The sequence below is a fragment of the Tubulanus polymorphus genome, chromosome 4 (genome assembly GCF_964204645.1).
Source record: "Tubulanus polymorphus chromosome 4, tnTubPoly1.2, whole genome shotgun sequence".
In the NCBI taxonomy this organism is placed as follows: Eukaryota; Metazoa; Nemertea; class Palaeonemertea; order Tubulaniformes; family Tubulanidae; genus Tubulanus; species Tubulanus polymorphus.
The window spans coordinates 23778431-23803226 of record NC_134028.1 but is presented as its reverse complement, the minus strand read 5'-3'; the positions used below and the strand labels follow the sequence as shown (position 1 = coordinate 23803226).

Below are 24796 nucleotides of genomic sequence, written 5' to 3'. Positions count from 1 at the left end.
TCGAATGTGGTCTTTTAGGTTGGCAAGATGGCGACTGGCTGCGTTACTCAAAACGGACCTGTTTCGGTTATGTACAGATTACCACCCGTTATGAAGCCTTTAGGGGCATTAGACTTACCAGATTGCATGTACAAATTACCTTCTCTACAATCTAGCTGCTTAATGAACATACAGGTGTGAAATACGCTTAAAAATGTGATAATCAAATAGCCGGTCTGGGTGTGGTGGCAGCACCTGCCGGTGATTAATCTTTTTTCGTTCAGCTATTTGCGAATGCGATTGTTACATTAAGTTAATTTGAATTAATTGGGCGTTTGTTATCATGGTAACAGAACGAATAAACGTTTCAATGCATGCCTTACTTAACAAACACTTCTACAAAATTGGGACATATGATTTATGTTTTTATTCCATTCTACAGGATACTGGAAGTGAAATTGAGAAGTTGGAGAAACGCCAATGTGACGTTTTAGCGAAGTTGAAACAGCTACAGAAGGACGTTGATGCTCTATCTTCAAAAACAGCAGGCAGTACAAGTGGTGGCTTGGTAAAAGCCAGTAATACGAAACCGCTGAAACTGGTGAGTATTAGGGCCTATAGTCAGCTGTTTTCTGAATTATGAAAAATAGTTGTACAAATAAGATTTTGACATGGTGAAGAGATCAGGCGGTAAAATATCCCGATGCAAAAGTTTTACTTAACTCACTTTACATTCTCACCATTGATAAAACACTAGATCCGTGTTGTGACAATAATATAATCAGTCATATTCAGTATTCCTGAAATCGACAATTAGAAACCTTGGATAAACTACTAAACTACTACTAGCTCTAGTAACCATTTTCGGACTTTGTTTTTCGTCGCTATTGTGGGATAATATCTCGATATATTATCACTTAAAACATTTTTGGCACAACTGGTATTCTCCGTAAAGTAATGGCCCTTGCATTACTAAAACTAGAGAATAGCTTTTTCAGTTTTGTACGAATTTCGTTCAAATTTGGACAAAAATTATTTTTCGCCGTGATCCGTTCGAGTTGAGGTAACTGTGTTAATAGATTCTGCTCATTTTACAGACAAACAAAGGCGTTATTGAAGATATTGTCATCAACTGTAGCCCTTCATCGCGACCGCTGTCGCTGTGCATACTTTACGAACTGATGAAGACTAGGTGTCGAGTATTAACTGCCAGTCATCTGCATTCATCGATCAACGATTCGGCTTCATTGGCGAAATTCAACGATTTGTTCGTAGCAAACGGTAGTTCTAGATTGGATCATGAGGTGGCGTTAACGCTGATTTGGAAAGAAAGTACGTGTGAACATGTCACATTACCAGTCATCTCTCTTGAGAGATGATGTATTATTGATGATTGCCCCCAACTACTGGGAATGAACTTGTTTGCCGCTAGTATTGAATATCTCAGTTCTGGTTCTGCTACGACTTATCTTGTAGCTGATCCTTTATAGTTAGATATTTGCACTCTTCTCACACATGGGAATGATTGGCTGGCAGTTTGAAAAAACTCAGCTTCATTTTCAATGCTCATTGGTCAATTTTGAACTTTCGCTATTAGTTTGGGGTTGGCCGGTTGGGGTTGGCCGGCAGGTGATGGGCTCATTGCATGTGCTTTGCTGTCGTATTCTGGTGGTGGTCGGAATCTAGAAATAATAATTCTAGCTATTATAAGTAAACACGATCGAAGAATATCTGATATATGGTTATCTTTTATTAAGATTGTTTTAATTTTTTTGACCTGATCCCAGCCACCACAATTCAACCATGTTTGCAACGAATGGGTTAAGCAAGTCTGACTGAATATGAATTTTATTCAGCATTTCTTATCAACTGGTTTATTATCTTAGTCTGAAACGAAGCTCTGTTTAATGTTGTGTTTCTGTGTGTTAATTGTAGTGAAGCACGGCCCGTCGATGATGGTAAACGCTCATTCGCAATCATTGATTTGCGGCGAAGTTAACATCGCGCGATACATCGGACGCCTGCTATCGATCTACGACGACGATTCATCGGACATCGTCACAGCGACCGAGATCGATACGTGCCTCGAGTTGGCCGGTCAAATCGTGACCGGTTCCGGTAAGGAGAAGGCGTCGGCGATTCGAACATTGAACGTGAAACTCGGTAAATCTCGTTATCTCGTCGGCGAGGAGTTTTCATTGGCTGATATAGTCACATGGTCGGCGATCCACCAATCGAATCAAGCTGAATCTGCGCCGTCTAACGTGAAAAAATGGATGAAGCAATGCAACGCCCTCCCTCAGTTTCAGTCCGCCATCAGCTGTTTATGATGCCTTCATATGCTTCTTCCTTCTTAACTTGTAATCTTCTTAGATTATATTGTTATTTTCATCGACATTAGTAGAACTTTTTATGGTAATAATTTTAAGTACAATGTACTCAATATCGTGTTCCACAAATCTGTACTTGTCCTTTGTAAAATCAGAACCGATACGTCTAAGACTATTTGAACCTTCAGTATTTTCGTTTGGACAAAAGCTGATAGTTTGACTTCAGTATTTATTGCTGTAATGTGGCAGTGATATATGATATCTGTACATCGTATTAAAGTTTATTTATTTTTGATCGTTGTTTCCATGTACTCGGACAGAACTTAACAATTAGACATGAAATAAAGTTTGCTGTTGCATTAATTCATCTGAATAATTATTCAATTTCGATCTCATTTTCACCGAAATACGTTACTTGAACCGAGATTACTCTGACACGCGCTTCATAATCTTTGTCAGGAATCCCTACTTATCGTTGTTTGCAGATCAACAGTCGTTTTACACACACGATCTCCCAAAATCATTTACAATATGGTCGGTGTTAGTGTCGTGTATAATATTCCGTTTGATAAAGCGATGTTTTTGATTTTAACGGAACTGGAATAAAGTCTACACCATTTGTCTTTCACGAGCGCAGACTCGCAACGTTTATCGACGTTACACTTGAAAACACAGTCGTCACGTGGGTTCGCCATTACAGAGTAAGGTTCAGGTTCAATAACGTCAACGTGTGTGTATATCTCATACGTATCTGAAAAAGTAAAAACGATAAATGGATTTTTGACTCGGTTAACCTGAAGTTCTATTTTATTCGCCTCGTATTTATTCTACACAAGGTTAAACAAGGCTCATCCACGAATCATATTCAAAAAGAAACAAGATTTTTTCTAAACAAAATAACGATTTGATATACCTTCAGCGGAATACAGCGACGACGGTTCTGAAAACAAAAAGAAATTCACTTTTGAAACGAAAAACGAATTAGAGAATACCCGAATCGCATTTCTTGATGAAGATGCATTTTTTATCTCATTACGCAATACATATAGCATAATAGGATGTTTTACCATCGCTGGCCCAGACGTAGACCTCACAGAGAGCCACAGCTGAACCTTCGGGTTTTGTGACAGTTACATAGCGTCCAGTTATTGTACAGTCAAATTCTTCCATTTCACTCGCTTTCATAGATTCACTTTGAAACGCGCAGACGGAGGACGGGTCAACGTGTTCTAAATTACTCGTAACGTTTTCTCTAGATACAATAATCTTAAAGTTCCCGAGTCGCTCGGCTGTAGACAAAAATTGAATCTACAATGATTATTTATTATCGCTAACTATTTTGTCTATGCAACGCAAATAGTTGATTCATTTTGACGATAGATTTAAATCAAACCGAATAAAACATCCACATCGACCTTTTTGAATTAACTCATAATAAACACAGACGTCAAAAACATGACTGCGACCATTTCCTAGTCTGAATACCAGTCGTTGTTACCGGTTCACCAATTCCCTAATTGAAAGTGCAGTTAAGTTTTTGGGAATCTGTGTGCAAATCTGAAGCTATTTCTAGTACTTACTCACTTTATCGCACTGTCATTTTTTCTGAGCATTATTTAATCAGTAAAAATTATGTGTGCAGAATTTCATATCAGATTACATACCACAACAATCTCCTCTATTCAGCAACGTGACAGCCTTAACTTCATAAACAGCCTGTAAATCAACCATCCACCAGATAAATCTGGGAGACCCTTCGGTGCTACTACAACTACCAGCGCCGAACCGAGTATTGGTATTACCATCAACAGCCCCTCCCGCATCGGCAAAGGTGGTACTTTGATATGCCGGTCTATTCAAAGCGACATTACGTAAGGCTTGAAATGAACAAAACATAATCATACAAAGTTGCATCAGAAAATTGAAACACTAAAGAATACCAAGCGTGCTGCAGATGCGATAATATGTTATATCACAGCCGAAAGCCGCGCAATATCAATAAACCGATTTGCAGTCAAGAGATATAGAAAATTAAGAAATTCACGTTGGGTGGAAAACAATTTGATTTGATTTGATTTATTTGGATTATCAAAGTACAAATAAAAATTCATAATTAGTTACATAAATTATACATAATACACGACAATCATCAGGACCTCGTAAATCATTATATGTATTGTATTCTATGATCGTGAAGCCGAGGTCCTGGAGCAGACGTTCAATCACAAATACATATGAAAACAAGAAAATTGTGAATGATAGAACAATGCTGATTGGATATTAAAAGGATACAGCGAATTGATTAAACAATATTTCTATTTCCGAGTTTCCAAAAACAGATCAAATATTTAAATCCATTTTCAGGGCAGAGGATCAGGAATTTCTAAGTACACTAAATTACTATAGATCTTTCATAAAGTCTGTGGAAGATGTCACAAATGTGAACATCAAAATATTCAGCAAATCGGCATCAGAAATCTCACACGATTTGGGAAGGCGAAACTGACGCAGAGCCGTCGGAAGGAATTTTTCAGTGGCGAGGCTTATTTCTAAAGGGTGGTCTGGAGGCCCTCCACTAGAAAAATTTTGAAAATTCAATCGCCGGAGATGCGTTTTGGGGCCATTTCACTGTCTCATTCACAGAAGGATGAGAAGTCGGGAGCCAACCACTTAGTACAGAGAACGACGAGCTGCTACGCGGTACAGCGTGCTTTTGAAAAAATTTGTGTTAAGCAAAAAAGTGGATGGCTTTGGCCGCCCCTGTTCCGACGGCCCTGCAAGAGGCAGGCGTTATCGGAATTCAAATATAAACAACTGAGGTCAAAGAGATGTACGAATACCGAACGTTATAGGGTGTACACTTTCCGTAACAAATATCTTATCAAATGGCGATCAAGCATCCAGTTTTCTTCAAGTTGCAAAATATGTCTCAAGTACATTTTATTCAATACAAATTTCATCGCCATCTTTTTCTAAAGAAAACAGATTTTTTTCGAAAGAAAAATCACATCACAACACAGAGCTTCGCCGCGGTACTTACTTAAACCTTGAATGTATACGACGATTAATGTGAATGGTAAAATATAACTTATCATCTTTCGGCTCATTGTGTCGCCTCTATTCACATCAACTACTGCTGAGTTCAGTGACGATCCAGACAGATATTGCTGCTGGACTGATATTTCTCGCGTTATGGTAGCCGATATTGCTATCAAAAAGTGTTAAATTATTAATATTTTCAAACACAAGTGAGACGTCATTTCTATAGTGGCAAGGAAGAATAGATTGCTGCGGTACAAATGCACTTTTTGCACTTTTAAACACTAATTGTGTAATCATTTATTTCATATTTCAAGGTCATTTTCAAAGCCGAAAATTTGAACATTTCGAAAATACGCAACCTTTACGTACGTGGGTGTTGTACAGAGTTGAACATGGCTGATACAGCGCGTCCAAAAATAATGAGCAATCTAAACATTTTCACTGAATAAGAATGAACAATCCTACCCCGCTATCCATAATCATTTACATCTTCAGACTTTCCTCCGAACGAGCTAGGTAACTGCTCACGTACGTGGGTAACTTTGATATTAAAACACTATGTTATGATTTACGTAATGATGATTTTTTTTTACAAGGTACAGAAATTCGTGTTAGAATACAATAACAAAATGATCCAGTTCCACCGTTGTTAGTTAAAGCTTGGACGCATAGTTTAATAAGTTCATTTCCAAGTTGTAACCCTAAAATCAAATTGCAACCAAAGAACTAATGAAATTAAGTCCTGGTTATTTAATAAGTGCGGTAATAAAAACAACGGACTTGTTTCATTATACACCCGCGGATAAAACACAATGTATCACTCAGATGTATCACTCAGACACGGGCTTCATTATCTTTACAAGGAATCCCTACATATATCTTTTATCTTAAGATCAACAGTCGTTTTACACGCGATCTCCCAAAATGATTTACAAGATGATCGGTGTTAGTGTCGTGTATAATATTCCGTTTGATGAAGCGATGTTAATATGCAGTGGAGCACGGTATAAAAAAGCTTGAAAGTTTCTTGACGCCTTGAAAAATAACATATACATTGCTTAACATTTTCGACAATAAATAATATCATATAAATTATATAATATCAAGGATCAATAAAGTTATTTTGGATCTGAATATATCGATAATTGAATTGGATTGAATTGACCGGCAAACAGCAGTCTCCCAAAATGATTTACAATATGGTCGGTGTAAGTGTGGTGTATAATATTCCGTTTGGTGTAGCGATGTTTTTGATTATAACGGAACTGGAATAAAGTCTACACCATTTGTCTTTCACGAGCGCAGACTCGCAACGTTTATCGACGTTACACTTGAAAACACAGTCGTCACGTGGGTTCGCCATTACAGAATAAGGTTCAGGTTCAATAACGTCAACGTGTGTGTATATCTCATACGTATCTGAAATAGCAAAATCAAAGATGAATGATTTATTCCTGCAACTTGACGAGAGACACTTCAAAAATACATTGAAAATGTTGCACCATGTTAAAACAGAAACAAGATTTTTACAACATATCAGATTGAATGTACCTTCAGTGGAATACATCGACAAAGGCCCTGAAAAAAAGAGATTCACTTTTATAACGAAACCCATCAAAATTGTATATTTTCTATCAGTTTGTCTATTGCATTCAATGATACTTTACCGTCATTGGCCCAGACGTAGACCTCGCAGAGAGTCAATGCTGAACCTTCGGGTTTTGTGACAGTTACATAGCGTCCGGTTATTGTACAGTCAAATTGTTTCTTTTCACTCGCTTTCATAGATTCACTTTGAAACGCGCAGACGGAGGACGGGTCAACGTGTTCTAGATTACTCGTGACGTTTTCTCTAGATACAATAATCTTAAAGTTCTCGAGTCGCTGGGCTGTAGACAAAAATAGAATCCACAATGATTATTTATTATCACTAACTATTTTTGCTATGCAACGCAAATAGTTGATTCATTTTGACGATAGATTTAAATCAAACTGAATAAAACATCCACATCGACCGTTTTGATTTAACTCATACGAAACACAAACGACAAAAAAACATGACTGCGACCATTTCCCTAATTGAAAGTGAATCTCTGTGCAAATCTGAAGCCTTTTTTAGCACTTACTTTATCGCACTGTCATTATTCTGAGCATTATTTACTCAGTTAAAATTATGTCTGCAGAATTTTATATCAGATTACATACCACAACAATCTCCTCTATTCAGCAACGTAACAGCCTTAACTTCATAAACAGCCTGTAAATCAACCATCCACCAGATAAATTTGCGAGATGGTTTGGTGCAACTACAACTACCATCGCCGAACCGAGTATTGTTATTACCATCAACAGCCCTTCCCGCATCTGCATAGGTGGTACTTTGATATGCCGGTCTATTCAAAGCGACATTACGTAAGGCTTGAAATGAACAAAACAGAATCATACAAAGTTGCAGCAGAAAATTGAAACACTGATGGAGACCAAGCGTGCTGCAAATGCAATAATATGTTATATCACAGCCGAAAGCCGCGCAATATCATAAACCAATTTGCAGTCAAGAGATATAGAAAATTAAGAAATTTGCGTTGGGTGGAAAACAATTTGATTTGATTTGATTTATTTGGATTATCAAAGTACAAATATAAATTCATAATTAGTTACATAAATTATACATAATACACGACAATCATCGGCATCAGAAATCTCGCACTTACCGGGCAATTTGATTTGATTTATTTGGATTATCAAAGTACGAATATAAATTCATAATTAGTTACATAAATTATACATAATACACGACAATCATCGGCATCAGAAATCTCGCACTTACCGGGCAAGCGAAACTGACAAGAGGCAGGCGTTATCGGTATTCAAATATAAACAACTGAGGTCAAAGAGATGTACGAATACCGGGCGGTTAGGGTGTACACTTTCCGTAACAAATATCTTATCAAATGGCGATCAAGCATCTAGTTTTCTTCAAGTTGCAAAATATGTCTCAAGTACATTTTATTCAATACAAATTTCATCGCCATCTTTTTCTAAAGAAAACAGATTTTTTTTCGAAAGAAAAATCACATCACAACACAGAGCTTCGCTTCGGTACTTACTTAAACCTTGAATGTATACAACGATTAATGTGAATGGTAAAATATAACTTATCATCTTTCGGCTCATTGTGTCGCCTCTATTCACATCAACTACTGCTGAGTTCAGTGACGATAGGCAGATATTGCTGCTGGACTGATATTTCTCGCGTTATGGTAGCCGATATTGCTATCAAAAAGTGTTAAATTATTAATATCTTCAAACACAAACGTGTCGTCATTTCAGGTGGCAAGTCAATTATCCAGTTCCACGGTTTGTTAGTTAAAGCTTGGACGCATAGTTTAATAAGTTCATTTCCAAGTTGTAACCCTAAAATCAAATTGCAACCAAAGAACTAATGAAATTAAGTCCTGGTTATTTAATAAGTGCCGTAATAAAAAAAAACGAACTTGTTTCATTATACACACGCGAATAAAACAGAATGTATCACTCAGACACGTGCTTCATAATCTTTACAAGGTATCCCTACATATATATTTTATCTTAAGATCAACAGTCGTTTTACACACGATCTCCCAAAATGATTTACAATATAATCGGTGTTAGTGTCGTGTATAATATTCCGTTTGATGAAGCGATATTTTTTATTTTAACGGAACTGGAATAAAGTCTACACCAGTTGTCTTTCACGAGCGCAGACTCGCAACGTTTATCCACGTTACACTTGAAAACACAGTCGTCACGTGGGTTCGCCATTACATAGCAAGGTTCAGGTTCAATAACGTCAACGTGTGTGTATATCTCATACGTATCTGAAATAGCAAAACCAATGATGAATGATTCATTCCTGCAACTTGGCGAGAGACAAACACTTCAAAAAAACATTGAAAATGTTGCACAAGATTTTTGCAACATATCAGATTGAATGAACCTTCAGTGGAATACAGCGACAAAGGCCCTGAAAAAAGAGATTCACTTTTATAACGAAACCCATCAAAATTATATATTTTCTATCAGTTTGTCTATTGCATTCAATGATACTTTACCGTCACTGGCCCAGACGTAGACCTCACACAGAGTCACAGCTGAACCTTCGGGTTTTGTGACAGTTACATAGCGTCCAGTTATTGTACAGTCAAATTCTTTCATTTCACTCGCTTTCATAGATTTACTTTGAAACGCGCAGACGGAGGACGGGTCAACGTGTTCTAAATTACTCGTAACGCTCCCTAGACAATAATCGTAGAGTTTCCAAGTCGCTCGGCTAAAAAATCTTATGGAAATATTCGATTAACAAATGGAGTTTAGTTATGGCCAGTTTAATGAACCGGAATCAAAACAATGCGAATATCCGACATGATACAAACAATTATAAATGTGTTTCGGTGGACCCAATTAACGTTTTCGCCCTATTAGTGAAATCAATTATTTTCTTTCCTCACTTTCATAGTAAACAAAGTTCTAAGCAATTATTCAACACTTCCTACCGCTGTATAAACTTTCTCGTGATCTGTTAAATGTCGTGTTTTTACGAGCATCCGATTTTTGCGATCGATTTCGTGAACGATTTGCTCCGATCGTGCGATCGAATCGAACGTTCGTAAAAATGTCGATGGATTTGGCTAATCACATGACATAAATATGGCGACGTTGAGAAAAAATTGTATCGTTATGAACTACCCGGTGCCGCCATCTTGGAAATCAAATCGCCAAATCGCAAAAATCAGATGCTCGTAAAAACGCCTATGATTTTCAGAAATTTTTTCCATATTTCATTTCAAATAACTTACGAGCTTTCTCTCTATCCAACAAGCCTTGACTTCGTAAACAGCCTGTAAATCAACCATCCACCAGAGAGCCCCGGGAACTGATGCTGCGGTGTGACTACAATTCCGGAGTAATATCTCGTATCAGTATTACCGTCAATAGCATTTCCCGCAGACGCGAAGCTATCTTCTGTACGGGTGGTACTCTGGTTTGCCGGTTTGTTTAAAGCGACGTTTCGTAAAGCTTGAATTTAATATAGATGCAAAATTGTACATACGATGACAATAGTGAACATACAATTTTTTTCAAAATTCTCTTTAGTCGGCGAGAAAAGTATGAAAAATATGGCTACCGGCGTGAAATGATCATAGGATGCTCATTTTTTCATAAGCTATACATATGTAGCACCCTGAGATTTCCGCCTCGCAAGCCCAGGGTAACTACGTAAAAAATCCTTAAGTCGACGATCAGGAAGCAACGACGAGAAAGCGTTCTTAAAACTTCAAACTCAAACTTAACTTAAATTTCACTTTATTTTCTTGGATATATCGGAGAGACTAGGCTGGACATCCAACCCGCTCAAAAGCTACAACTCGAATCTCTGATTTCTTTCAACAAATTTTCCACCAGGATACTATTACATAAGACACCAAGGGTGGCAGAGACCAGAAGGCAGTTATCAAAACAATACAAACTGACTGACACTTCAAGTACATTTCTAAAACAAACAAACAGTCCGACACTCCAAAACTGATTGTCATCCTGCCCCCTTAGTAACATCGATGAAAATAAGACAATATTTGTAAAATAAGAAATAGAATTCATAACTAGACCTAAAAATGCTCTGTTAATTTAGACTAAATTTAGTTAAATATCTACGGTGCTATATTCTCCCATTGCTTCTCCTTCAACTTTTGCATGTAATGCAAAAGTTGAGTACATTATGTAAAAATACATTCTTATTGGTATATCATTATAAACTGATGATTAATAGAATATGTATAAAATGCTCTGTGTTTGTGCAATTTAACTTATTTGAGTTACAATTAGAATACAATGAACAAACACATTTACGTTGTTTGAGGAAATTAACTATGGTAGAAGCAGTAAAGATGTATTTCATAATATGATATATATGATTTTGCTTTCTAGATTATTCCTTAAAAATTAACAATACAATCATTTTAAAAGGGTAGGGTTACCAGTCGTCCCTATAGCACGGAATGACTGTAAGTTATTAAAAAGGTTTTTTTTTGTAGATGAAATGTACTAAACCCACCACCATTGATGAATGATATATATATGCTAAAATGGTTACATTATGCTAAAATGGAATATCTGCGAATACAAATACTTAAAGAAGACACAAAACGTTCAGATCAATTACGTGACAATACAAAAACAATGAAATTACATAAATGACACATAGTCTATCCTAGGTTTTAAAATAAATCATTCTTTTCTTCTTATGTGATGCAGAAAGGGAATCAGCAGACGTATACTGAATAATCCTTTTATTTCGATCATTACGTATATACTTTTATTTTTACCGCAACTCTTGTGTATATATTCATATCATCAAATTTAACTTCCTATCAATCCCACATATTTTAATATTCATATAATTCTCTTTTTAGCTGCTGTGACATACAGCTAGTCTAATCTTACATTGTCATTCTTTTTCCAATCGATCTCAATTAACATTAATCATGCTCGTAGACGTGTACTAAGCAATTAATAGTTAGTTTTCATACATATGATATTGGCAAATAAATTCAACTATGTACTAAATAATTTCTTCATTGTGCTAGCGGACGTGAGCAAAACACAAGAACTCCACTAAATACATTTATTTTCTATAGCCGTTTTGAGCGTCTTTTCTTCGATTTTCTGACGCTTTCAGACGGTAGGCGCGCTGTCCCAGAATCTGTACTGTTGGGACAGAGATTTAAAGTGCTCATGATCTGCATCGAGCGATAAACTTGTTGTTCGAGCGCAGGAATACGAACGCACATTCCAGTGTATTTCTTTTCGAGCTCTTGGTTTTCGAATTTTAGCCGGTTATTTTCTGTGATCATATTTCGAGTAAAATTTTCCTTTTTGGCTGTTTGCGAATTTGAAGTTTCTAACCACGGCGCAACGTTTAAAACGGTATTTTCAATGGTGCACTGAGAACTGGCATCACAGAAAGTCTTTTCAAATGGCAATAAATCGCATTGAACGCAAATATCTTTATCCGAAACTTCGAGTTGAGTTTGAACGCTTACGTCTCGGAGCCATGGATCCTCAAGCGCATCATGCCAAAAGTCTGACGGTTGATCACGATTTGTTGATGATATCTGACACGATAGTTCCGAATTTCGATATTCAACAGATTTCAGTTTTTCATTCGTGACACGAAGCTGATTTTCCAAGCTATGAATTTTCTGTTCTAACTGGCTGACTTCAAAACGCGATTCTTTCCAACGATTGTAATTGTCCATACGTATTTTGTCCCGATTTCGTTGTTTTTCGGATTTCCGACGAATAAATCTTGTTTCTCTTCTGGGAAATTTTGAGAATTGAACTGGACAAAATCTAGCGTAATGTCCGATTCCAGAACAAAGATTACACACAATTTTGATTGATTTACCGTAACAGTGCGCGTCAGTTCGATGTCCTTTTTGCCTCCATTCCGGATGTGAATTCCAACGTATTGTCATCTTGAAGCTCGGGAACTTAGCGACAGATAGTTCAGCACTCACTTTAGCTCGAGGACGGATACCTAGGTTTTTCGTTTATCGTGCCCGGGTCCTCCACCAATTATAGCACCCTTAGATTTCCGCCTCGCAAGCCCAGGGTAACTACGTAAAAAATCCTTAAGTCGACGATCAGGAAGCAACGACGAGAAAGCGTTCTTAAAACTTCAAACTCAAACTTAACTTAAATTTCACTTTATTTTCTTGGATATATCGGAGAGACTAGGCTGGACATCCAACCCGCTCAAAAGCTACAACTCGAATCTCTGATTTCTTTCAACAAATTTTCCACCAGGATACTATTACATAAGACACCAAGGGTGGCAGAGACCAGAAGGCAGTTATCAAAACAATACAAACTGACTGACACTTCAAGTACATTTCTAAAACAAACAAACAGTCCGACACTCCAAAACTGATTGCCATCCTGCCCCCTTAGTAACATCGATGAAAATAAGACAATATTTGTAAAATAAGAAATAGAATTCATAACTAGACCTAAAAATGCTCTGTTAATTTAGACTAAATTTAGTTAAATATCTACGGTGCTATACATACATAAAAGGTAATAAATCGATACATTTTAAGCGCACTCTATGGCTATGAAGGATCCAGCCCTAGCAATTTATAGATCTATTCAATGAAAATCATCATCATTTTTTTTCTACATAAGCAATCTTTTTTGGAAATCTAATGTGAACATGCAGATGGTACTAACTTAAACCTTGTATGTATACGATTATCGTGCATGAAAGAATTATACACATTTCTGTATTCCCGCTCATTGTGTCACTTCCCTCTAGACACACCAACGGCTTCGAGCTGTTTATGTAACGATTGCCTTCATAACTGAAATTATCTACTCAAAGGAAACCGATATCGCTACCAAAAAAGTGTTTTATTATTTATATCTCCAGGCGACAAATAAACTTTAATGATAAGGTCATACATTTTTTCATATTCAAGGTCGTTTTTTCGCGTCCTAGTTAGCAGACTCTAAACGTTAGAATACGTCAATCATGCAACAACTTTCCAGTAGGGTCCTGGATCCAGTTCATCAGTTCGCATCTCTTGTAGTTGTTCTGATCGTATGAAAATATTCAAGGTGGCGTCCAACACCATCTCAGCCGAGAATTTGCGTCTTTGCACCAAAAATATGCGAGTAACTTACGTGCGGATTGTAAAGAGTTTTAAACTGATAAAAATATCAGGATCAATGCAACATTTCGACTGAATCAGAATGAATAACCCTATATGCACCCGCAAGACTTTCTCCTGAGCACGCTAGGTAAGAGCTCAACAAGGGACCTTAGAATATAACTACATACGTTACAATGACGGAATTGTTTATTTCATAAAGTATAGAAAATGTTCGTGTTAATAGAAAATAGCAACAGAGTCAGTTCCACAGTTGTGAGTTTAGTGTGTCCATATTCTTTTGTTGTTCATTTTTAATTTTAAACCCAAAAATCAAATTGTAACCAATGTAATTGCGCCTTTCCTGATTATTAGAGTGCGATAGCAATTGTAAGAAGATCTCGACTTTAAAATTTAAGTCTGGCTTGAAAATTTACCACCTTTTTAAACAACATTTTAGCGAAATGTCATCGAATGATGTATACATTTATGTTAATATGCAGTGGAGAACGTTATGAAAAATCTTGAAAGTTTCTTGACGCCTTGAAAAATAACATATACATTGCTTAACATTTTCGACAATAAATAATATCATATAAATTACGTAATATCAAGGATCAATAAAATTATTTCGGATCTGAATATATCGATAATTGAATTGGATTGAATTGACCGGCAAACAGTCTCCCAAAATGATTTACAATATGGTCGGTGTTAGTGTCGCGTATAATATTCCGTTTGATGAAGCGATGTTTTTGATTTTAACGGAACCGCAATAAAGTCTACACCAGTTGTCTTTCACGAGCGCAGACTCACAACGTTTATCCACGTTACACTTGAAAACACAGTCGTCACGTGGGTTCGCCATTACAGAGTAGGGTTCAGGTTCAATAACGTCAACGTGTGTGTATATCTCATACGTATCTGAAATAGTAAAACCAATGATGAATGATTTATTCCTGCAACTTGACGAGAGACAAACATTTCAAAAATACTTTGAAAATGTTGCACCACGTTAAAACAGAAACAAGATTTTTACAACATATCAGATTGAATGTACCTTCAGTGGAATACAGCGACAAAGGCTCTGAAAAAATAGATTCATTTTTATAACAAAACTCGTCAGAATTGAATGTATTTTCTATCAGTTTGTCAATTGCATTCAATGATACTTTACCGTCACTGGCCCAGACGTAGACCTCGCAGAGAGTCAATTCTGAACCTTCGGGTTTTGTGACAGTTACATAGCGTCCGGTCATTGTACAGTCAAATTGTTTCATTTCACTCGCTTTTATAGGTTCACTTTGAAACGCGCAGACGGAGGACTGGTCAACGTGTTCTAGATTACTCGTAACGCTATCCCTAGATACAATAATCGTAAAGTTTCCAAGTCGCTCGGCTAAAAAAATTTATGGAAATATTCGATTAACAAATAGAGTCTAGTTATGGCCCGTTTAATGTACCGGATTCAAAACAATGCGAATATCCGACATGATACAAACAATTATAAATGTGTTTTTGGTGGACCTTATTAACGATTTCGCCCTATTAGTGAAATCAATTATTTTCTTTCCTCACTTTCAAAATGAACAAAGTTTTAAGCAATTATTCAACACTTTCTACCGCTGTATAAACTTTCTCGTGATCTGTTAAATGTAATTAAATGATTTTCAGAAATTTTTGCATATTTCATTTCAAATAACTTACGAGCTTTATCTCTATTCAACAACGTAACAGCCTTGACTTCGTAAACAGCCTGTAAATCAACCATCCACCAGGGAGCCCCGGGAACTGATGCTGCGGTGTGACTACAACCACCGGAGTGATATCTCGTATCAGTATTACCGTCAATAGCATTTCCCGCAGACCCGAAGCTATCATGTGTACGGGTGGTACTCTGGTTTGCCGGTTTGTTTAAAGCGACGTTTCGTAAAGCTTGAATTTAATATAGATGCAAAATTGTACATACGATGACAATAGTGAACATACAATTTTTTTCAAAATTCTCTTTAGCCGGCGAGAAGAGTATGAAAAATATGGCTACCGGCGTGAAATGATCATACACTCTTAGAACAAATGGTTCTTCGGGGGTTCTTCGAAGAACCTTGGGGTTCTTGGTGAGGCTTTAAGGTGTTTCAACGATATGGAATGTAGATTGGGGTTCTTCGAGACATAAGGGTTCTTCTAAGAACCCTAATGTGGTCACAATTGTCAATTAAGAATTAAGTAGACCTGCAACAGGGAATAATTAGTATAGCTGATGAATATAACTGATTTTCTATGTGGTGTAGGTTATATACAAAACATTTTGACTGGAAATTAGAATTGGGTTAACTTTGAAAACAATTTACTATGTATCATCACAATATTTAAAAAATGGTGACCGTGTGCGACAAGGATGCATTTTTAAAATTAATGAACCTTTATTTTAATTCGTTCTTTAAGATTTAAAAAGTCGTATGTTTAAAATCAGTGGTGAACGCCTTTAACGTGTGATAATAATATGTAGAGACTGAATAACTTGATTTGCTAGTCTGCGACATCGACTGATAATAATATGTAGAGACTGAATAACTTGATTTGCTAGTCTGCGACATCGACTGATAATAATATGTAGAGACTGAATAACTTGATTTGCTAGTCTGAGACATCGACTAGGTTTTATGGAGAGACGGCAGAAAAAAGAACAATGCTTTTTAATGCTTTAAAAAAACAATTAAACTCTTCTAAACTCTAGGCGTTTCTGAATGGACTGTGCAGTTTAAAAAGAACTAGTAAATTCAAAGTTCTAATGCAACTCAAAAATGAGAATTGTGTGTATTTTCGGCTCAATTTCTATCAAAACATTCAGTCGAAGTCTTTGTACATTTTTTGTTGAATAAAAACATAGAGTATAGTGGAAATTCAAAGTAACGTAATGCTTTGGGCCTAATAAGTATCATGCTATTGTAGTTTCGTGCCTATAGGGCCATGTGTACATGATCAGGCAATTATTCCTTTGTTCATGCAACTAACTGTTGTATAATTATCTGCCACCACGACTCATACAAACTTCGCTCAGTGCATAGTGCATATAGTATAAGAAACTTAAGAATAACAAGGCACCTGGATGTGACGAGATACTGAACGAATTCCTTAAAACCTCTGAAGATATAATAATGCCCACTTTAGTCAATCTCTTTAATAAGGTCCTGGAAACTGGGATTATCCCTGAGAACTGGACAATTGGTAAAGTTACACCTATTTTTAAGAACAAAGGCGAGCCACGTGATCCGGACAATTATCGGGGAATCACATTACTGAGTTGTATTAGTAAGTTATTCACAAGTATATTAAACGATCGTCTCCATGAATTTCTTGAATCAAATGAACTCCTGAATAGAAATCAAGCCGGATTTCGAAAAAATCATAGCATTTTGGATCACATTTTCACCCTTCACTCAGTAATTGACACCCTTTTTAGTAAGAAGCGAAAGCTCTATTGTATTTTTATTGACTACCAAAAGGCATTTGATACAATATGGCGAAAGGCACTGTGGCACAAACTTATCTCAACAGGTATCACCGGAAATATCCTAAACGTAATTCATAATATGTATAAACATATCAAATCCATGGTTCACGTGCAGGGTCAATCCTCAGGTTGTTTTCTTAGTAACATAGGATTGAGACAAGGGGAAAATTTATCGCCAGTGCTTTTTTCTATATTTGTCAATGACCTTGAGGCTTCATTAATTGAAAGTGGTTGTCAAGGGATTTCATCTCCCTTCGAAAACGAAGATCTATGGGTTCAGCTACTAGTTCTGCTGTACGCAGATGATACGATCTTATTGGCCGATAGTGCAAGTGCACTTCAGAAAAACCTCGATATGTTGGTCGCTTATTGTAAAAGGTGGAAATTAGTAATCAATATTAGTAAAACTAAAGCCATTGTATTCGAAAAAAGGAAGTCTATTAGACAACCCGTATTTAATATCGATGGAGTATTAATCGAAACTGTATCTGAATTTAAATATTTAGGTGTGCTTTTTAATTATACAGGAAACTTTGCAAAATGTAAAAAGCTGATTTGTGAACACGCAAAGAAGGCGCTTATATTTGTTCTTAAGAAAGTTCAACATTTTTCTCTTGACTTTGATACTGCTTTCCAAGTCTTTGACGCAATGGTTGGATCGATTTTAACATTTGGTTGTGAGGTGTGGGGCTTTGGAAATTTTGATGTTATTGAAAAAATTCATTTAACATTTTGTAAATATCTGCTAAGCCTCAAGAGGTCAACACCAAATTTGATGATATACGGTGAGACAGGAAGGTTTCCATTTGAAATTCGTATCAAAGTTCGTATGGTAAAATTTTGGGGACACTTGATCCTGCATGAAGAGACATACTCTGGTAAAATGTACCGCATTCTTTATAATAGTCATTTAAATGGTTCGCAAAGTAAATGGATATCCTGTATCAAATCAATCTTACAGAATTGTGGTCTTGGTAATATATGGTTGGAACAAACTTTTCCGAATATTCCCTACCTTGGGGAACTCGTAAAACTTAGATTGGAAGATCAATTTAAACAGACATGGCATGGATCGATGGTACTATCCTCTAAATTAGATACGTATAGAATATTTAAAACTGATTGGGGACAAGAAAAATATCTTTCATCACTACCACGAAGTTTAAGAATCTCACTATGTAGATTTAGATGTTCCAACCATAAATTACCAATAGAGACTGGTAGATATGAAAACAAACCACGGAACGAACGAGTTTGTAATAAATGTAACGAGAATACTATTGGGGACGAATATCATTTCATACTGAAGTGCGAATTTTTCAACGCTTTTAGAATTTTGTATATACCTAACAGATATATAGAATTGGCGCAAATCATTATAAATTCAAGCAATTGCTCAGTAATGAAAACCTGTATTACAGTCTATCTAAATACATTACGACTGCTACACGGTTGTTATAGCTAGGGCTATTAATATGTATAAATTTGCTAGCTTTTATATTTATACTATTCATACTATTTTGTTATGCTCGGAAAAATTGTATATCTTTTTTGGAGCAATAAACTAAACTAAACTAAACTATATCGACTCGTTCTTTTCGTTGTTTTGTAAGATGAATATCTGAAGCTTGGAAATGTGAATTAATTCTGGTAAGTTGTATTCAATGAATGTATATAACATTTGTGATATTTGAAATATATGAAATATAGGCCATAAAGCCGGAGTGACTCGGAATCAGATCAGCCATAATTATTATTTAAAACTTTCCCATTACTTTTGTATTATAGAAATTGTTCCATGGAAGTTGACCATATTGTGAGACCGCGGTGCAAAAGATGTTTTTCCAATCTCGGACCTATGGCGGAAAGAATTATAGAAATGTACGAAGTCTGTACATATGGCAATCGTGTCGCTTCCTTCCTTCGAAGCAGCGAAATTGCAGAAACAGGTTAGTAAATCTTGACTCAATGAGCCTTTACTGTCTGACTGTATTTTGATAGAAGATAATCATTTTCAATCTACATATTTACTGGTTTTCAGATATGATGAGAACAGCAGAGCTTCACGTATTACCAGGGATTTTGAGAGAGGATGCGAAAGACCTGAAAACCATTAAAAAGGTTTGTATTTTTTCTGAATCTAATCCCACTGTTAACTTTAACCGTTTGTCTTTTCTACTGATAAATGTATTTGGAACTTATGCATGTAATACAAGAAAGTGTTTAGATTTACTTGCAGTGTGCATTATTGCAAAACATAATCGATTTTATTACACCATTAATTGTTCTCAATGTTATTTATATTTCAGGAAATATACGACTATAATCCGGACGCTGCGGTTGAAAGGTTGCGAGGGTGGCAGCGCGTTGAAACAAACATATGTAAGAAGATGGCTTATAGTTAATTGAAAGTGGACAGATTCTTAATAAGCGGAGTGGCCTGCCATAAGTCGGCCTATTATACGTTTAGCATATCATCTTACATCTTATACCACTAACTTTTAAAAAACTTTGATATTCTCGAAACATTATGTTTTAGACTTAGTGTCGAAAAAATCCCAACCGATTTAAGATACCAAGCGATTAGCGCAATGAAAAAAATTCTCCATCTTTCAATCTTATTGTACATGTAACCAATTAGTGAAACTATTTTTGTATCATTTATTGTAAATATATTTATCATTAATATTTCAATTCATGAGATTTTATAATAAAAAAGGTTTATATGATGTTAATTTTATGCGATTCTTATCATCAGTTTTTTTATCCACATGAGGATTAAGGGAGCAGTCAAACATAACAGAGGATGGACAAATCATGAACAGATTGAGCAGTCAAAAAATGAATGAGGAACCCTAAAAATAAATTACCTTTAAATGGTTCTCCCAAGAACCCTGTCAAGAACCATTTGACAATATTGAAAGGGTTCTAACAAGAACCCTTTATACGAAATGGTTCTTCAAAGAACCTTTACCAGGGGTTCTTCAAGGAACCCTACAAAAAAGGTTCTTTGAAGAACCTTCAGGGGTTCTCCCTGGGAGGCAAGCCCAAGAACCCCTAAAGGTTCTACGGTAGAACCCTTTGTTCTAAGAGTGTAGGATGCTCATTTTTTCATAAGCTATACATACATAAAAGGTAATAAGTCGATACATTTTAAGCGCACTTTATGGCTATGAAGGATCCAGCCCTTGCAATTTATAGATCTATGCAATGCAAATTTCATCATCATTTTTTTTTCTACAAAAACAATCTTTTTTGGAAATCTAATGTGAACATGCAGCTGGTACTTACTTAAACCTTGTATGTATACGATTATCGTGCATGAAAGAATTATACACATTTCTGTATTCCCGCTCATTGTGTCGCTTCCCTAGACACATCAACGGCTTCGAGCTGTTTATGTAACGAACATGTTTATGTAACGGCTTCTTAACTGAAATGATCTAACAAAGGAAACCGATGTCGCTACCAAAAAGGTGTTTTATTATTTATATCTCCAGGCGACAAATAATCTCTAATGATAAGGTCATAATTTTTTTCATATTCAAGGTCGTTATTTTAGCGTCCTAGTTAGCAGACTCTAAACGTTAGAATACGTCAATCATGCAACAACTTTCCTGTAGGGTCCTGGATCCAGTTCATCAGTTCGCATCTCTTGTTGTGGTGCTGATCATATGAAAAATATTTAAGGTGGCGTCCAACACCATCTCAGCCGAGAATTTGCGTCTTTGCACGAAAAAATATGTGAGTAACTTACGTGCGGATTGTAAAGAGTTTTAAACTGATAAAAATATCAGGATCAATGCAACATTTCGACTGAATCAGAATGAATAACCCTATATGCACCCGCAAGACTTTCTCCTGAGCACGCTAGGTAAGAGCTCAACAAGGGACCTTAGAATATAACTACATACGTTACAATGACGGAATTGTTTATTTTTAAGTATAGAAAATGTTCGTGTTAATAGAAAATAGCAACAGAGTCAGTTCCACAGTTGTGAGTTGTAGTGTGTCCATATTTTTTTGTTGTTCATTTTTGATTTTAAACCCAAAAATCAAATTGTAACCAATGTAATTGCGCCTTTCCTGATTATTAGAGCGCGATTAGGAATTGTAAGAAGATCTCGACTTTAAAATTTAAGTCTGGCTTGAAAATTAACCACCTTTTTAAACAACATTCTAGCGAAATGTCATCGAATGATGTATACACTTATGTTAATATGCAGTGGAGAACGGTATGAAAAAGCTTGAAAGTTTCTTGACGCCTTGAAAAATAACATATACATTGCTTAACATTTTCGACAATAAATAATATCATATAAATTACATAATATCAAGGATCAATAAAGTTATTTTGGATCTGAATATATCGATAATTGAATTGGATTGAATTGGCCGACAAACAGTCTCCCAAAATGATTTACAATATGGTCGGTGTTAGTGTCGTGTATAATATTCCGTTTGATGAAGCGATATTTTTTATTTTAACGGAACTGGAATAAAGTCTACACCAGTTGTCTTTCACGAGCGCAGACTCGCAACGTTTATCCACGTTACACTTGAAAACACAGTCGTCACGTGGGTTCGCCATTACAGAGTAGGGTTCAGGTTCAATAACGTCAACGTGTGTGTATATCTCATACGTATCTGAAATAGCAAAACCAATGATGAATGATTTATTCCTGCAACTTGACGAGAGACAAACATTTCAAAAATACTTTGAAAATGTTGCACCACGTTAAAACAGAAACAAGATTTTTACAACATATCAGATTGAATGTACCTTCAGTGGAATACAGCGACAAAGGCTCTGAAAAAAAAAATTCACTTTTATAACAAAACTCGTCAGAATTGAATGTATTTTCTATCAGTTTGTCAATTGCATTCAATGATACTTTACCGTCACTGGCCCAGACGTAGACCTCGCAGAGAGTCAATTCTGAACCTTCGGGTTTTGTGACAGTTACATAGCGTCCGGTCATTGTACAGTCAAATTGTTTCATTTCACTCGCTTTTATAGGTTCACTTTGAAACGCGCAGACGGAGGACGGGTCAACGTGTTCTAAATTACTCGTAACGCTATCCCTAGATACAATAATCGTAAAGTTTCCAAGTCGCTCGGCTAAAAAAATTTATGGAAATATTCGATTAACAAATAGAGTCTAGTTATGGCCCGTTTAATGTACCGGATTCAAAACAATGCGAATATCCGACATGATACAAACAATTATAAATGTGTTTTTGGTGGACCTTATTAACGTTTTCGCCCTATTAGTGAAATCAATTATTTTCTTTCCTCACTTTCAAAATGAACAAAGTTTTAAGCAATTATTCAACACTTTCTACCGCTGTATAAACTTTCTCGTGATCTGTTAAATGTAATTACATGATTTTCAGAAATTTTCGCATATTTCATTTCAAATAACTTACGAGCTTTATCTCTATTCAACAACGTAACAGCCTTGACTTCGTAAACAGCCTGTAAATCAACCATCCACCAGGGAGCCCCGGGAACTGATGCTGCGGTGTGACTACAACCACCGGAGTAATATCTCGTATCAGTATTACCGTCAATAGCATTTCCCGCAGACCCGAAGCTATCTTCTGTACGGGTGGTACTCTGGTTTGCCGGTTTGTTTAAAGCGACGTTTCGCAATGCTTGAATTTAATATAGATGCAAAATTGTACATACGATGATACGGAAGCCCCTAGGTGACATACGAGAAAGTTTTTTTCACAATTTCGACTTATTAAGTCGAAATTCGACTTAATTAACACGAAATTCGACTTATTATGTCGAAATTCGACTTATTAAGTCGAAATTCGACTTATTATGTCGAAATTCGACTTAATAAGTCGAAATTATGAAAAAAATTATCTCATATGTCACCTAGGGGCTTCCGTACGATGACAATAGTGAACATACATTTTTTTTCAAAATTCTTTTTAGTCGGCGAGAAAAGTATGAAAAATATGGCTACCGGCGTGAAATGATCATAGGATGCTCATTTTTTCATAAGCTATACATACATAAAAGGTAATAAATCGATACATTTTAAGCGCACTCTATGGCTATGAAGGATCCAGCCCTAGCAATTTATAGATCTATTCAATGAAAATCATCATCATTTTTTTTCTACATAAGCAATCTTTTTTGGAAATCTAATGTGAACATGCAGCTGGTACTAACTTAAACCTTGTATGTATACGATTATCGTGCATGAAAGAATTATACACATTTCTGTATTCCCGCACATTGTGTCGCTTCCCTCTAGACACACCAACGGCTTCGAGCTGTTCATGTAACGATTGGCTTCATAACTGAAATGATCTACTCAAAGGAAACCGATATCGCTACCAAAAAAGTGTTTTATTATTTATATCTCCAGGCGACAAATAAACTTTAATGATAAGGTCATACATTTTTTCATATTCAAGGTCGTTTTTTCGCGTCCTAGTTAGCAGACTCTAAACGTTAGAATACGTCAATCATGCAACAACTTTCCAGTAGGGTCCTGGATCCAGTTCATCAGTTCGCATCTCTTGTAGTTGTTCTGATCGTATGAAAATATTCAAGGTGGCGTCCAACACCATCTCAGCCGAGAATTTGCGTCTTTGCACCAAAAATATGCGAGTAACTTACGTGCGGATTGTAAAGAGTTTTAAACTGATAAAAAATATCAGGATCAATGCAACATTTCGACTGAATCAGAATGAATAACCCTATATGCACCCGCAAGACTTTCTCCTGAGCACGCGAGGTAAGAGCTCAACAAGGGACCTTAGAATATAACTACATACGTTACAATGACGGAATTGTTTATTTCATAAAGTATCGAAAATGTTCGTGTTAATAGAAAATATCAACAGAGTCAGTTCCACAGTTGTGAGTTTAGTGTGTCCATATTCTTTTGTTGTTCATTTTTAATTTTAAACCCAAAAATCAAATTGTAACCAATGTAATTGCGCCTTTCCTGATTATTAGAGTGCGATAGGAATTGTAAGAAGATCTCGACTTTAAAATTTAAGTCTGGCTTGAAAATTTACCACCTTTTTAAACAACATTTTAGCGAAATGTCATCGAATGATGTATACATTTATGTTAATATGCAGTGGAGAACGTTATGAAAAATCTTGAAAGTTTCTTGACGCCTTGAAAAATAACATATACATTGCTTAACATTTTCGACAATAAATAATATCATATAAATTACGTAATATCAAGGATCAATAAAATTATT

At 36.0% G+C, this 24796-nt stretch overlaps 2 protein-coding genes across 3 annotated transcripts; one reads left to right on the top strand and one right to left on the bottom strand.

Annotated features, from left to right (window-relative positions):
• The first annotated feature begins 26 nt into the window (after positions 1-26).
• Positions 27-2670, top strand: LOC141903652 (aminoacyl tRNA synthase complex-interacting multifunctional protein 2-like). Of its 2 annotated transcripts, none has more exons than XM_074791866.1 (4): positions 27-66; positions 422-580; positions 1077-1311; positions 1915-2670. In XM_074791866.1, the coding sequence occupies exons 1-4, from the start codon at positions 28-30 to the stop codon at positions 2307-2309; spliced, it is 828 nt and encodes a 275-aa protein (XP_074647967.1). In that variant the 5' UTR covers position 27; the 3' UTR covers positions 2310-2670. The 2 variants fall into 2 exon arrangements, with proteins under 2 accessions (XP_074647967.1, XP_074647966.1); XM_074791865.1 differs by having other exon boundaries at positions 28-174; positions 1915-2669.
• Positions 2671-2833: 163 nt separating this feature from the next.
• LOC141904481 (uncharacterized) lies at positions 2834-23049 on the bottom strand. Its single transcript, XM_074793069.1, has 13 exons — positions 22986-23049; positions 22456-22677; positions 22339-22365; positions 15749-15976; positions 15219-15440; positions 15102-15128; positions 7557-7769; positions 7019-7240; positions 6903-6929; positions 3974-4186; positions 3377-3598; positions 3223-3249; positions 2834-3060 (listed from the first exon to the last, which is right to left on the bottom strand). The coding sequence occupies exons 1-13, from the start codon at positions 23047-23049 to the stop codon at positions 2834-2836; spliced, it is 1941 nt and encodes a 646-aa protein (XP_074649170.1).
• Between the last annotated feature and the right edge of the window lie 1747 nt (positions 23050-24796).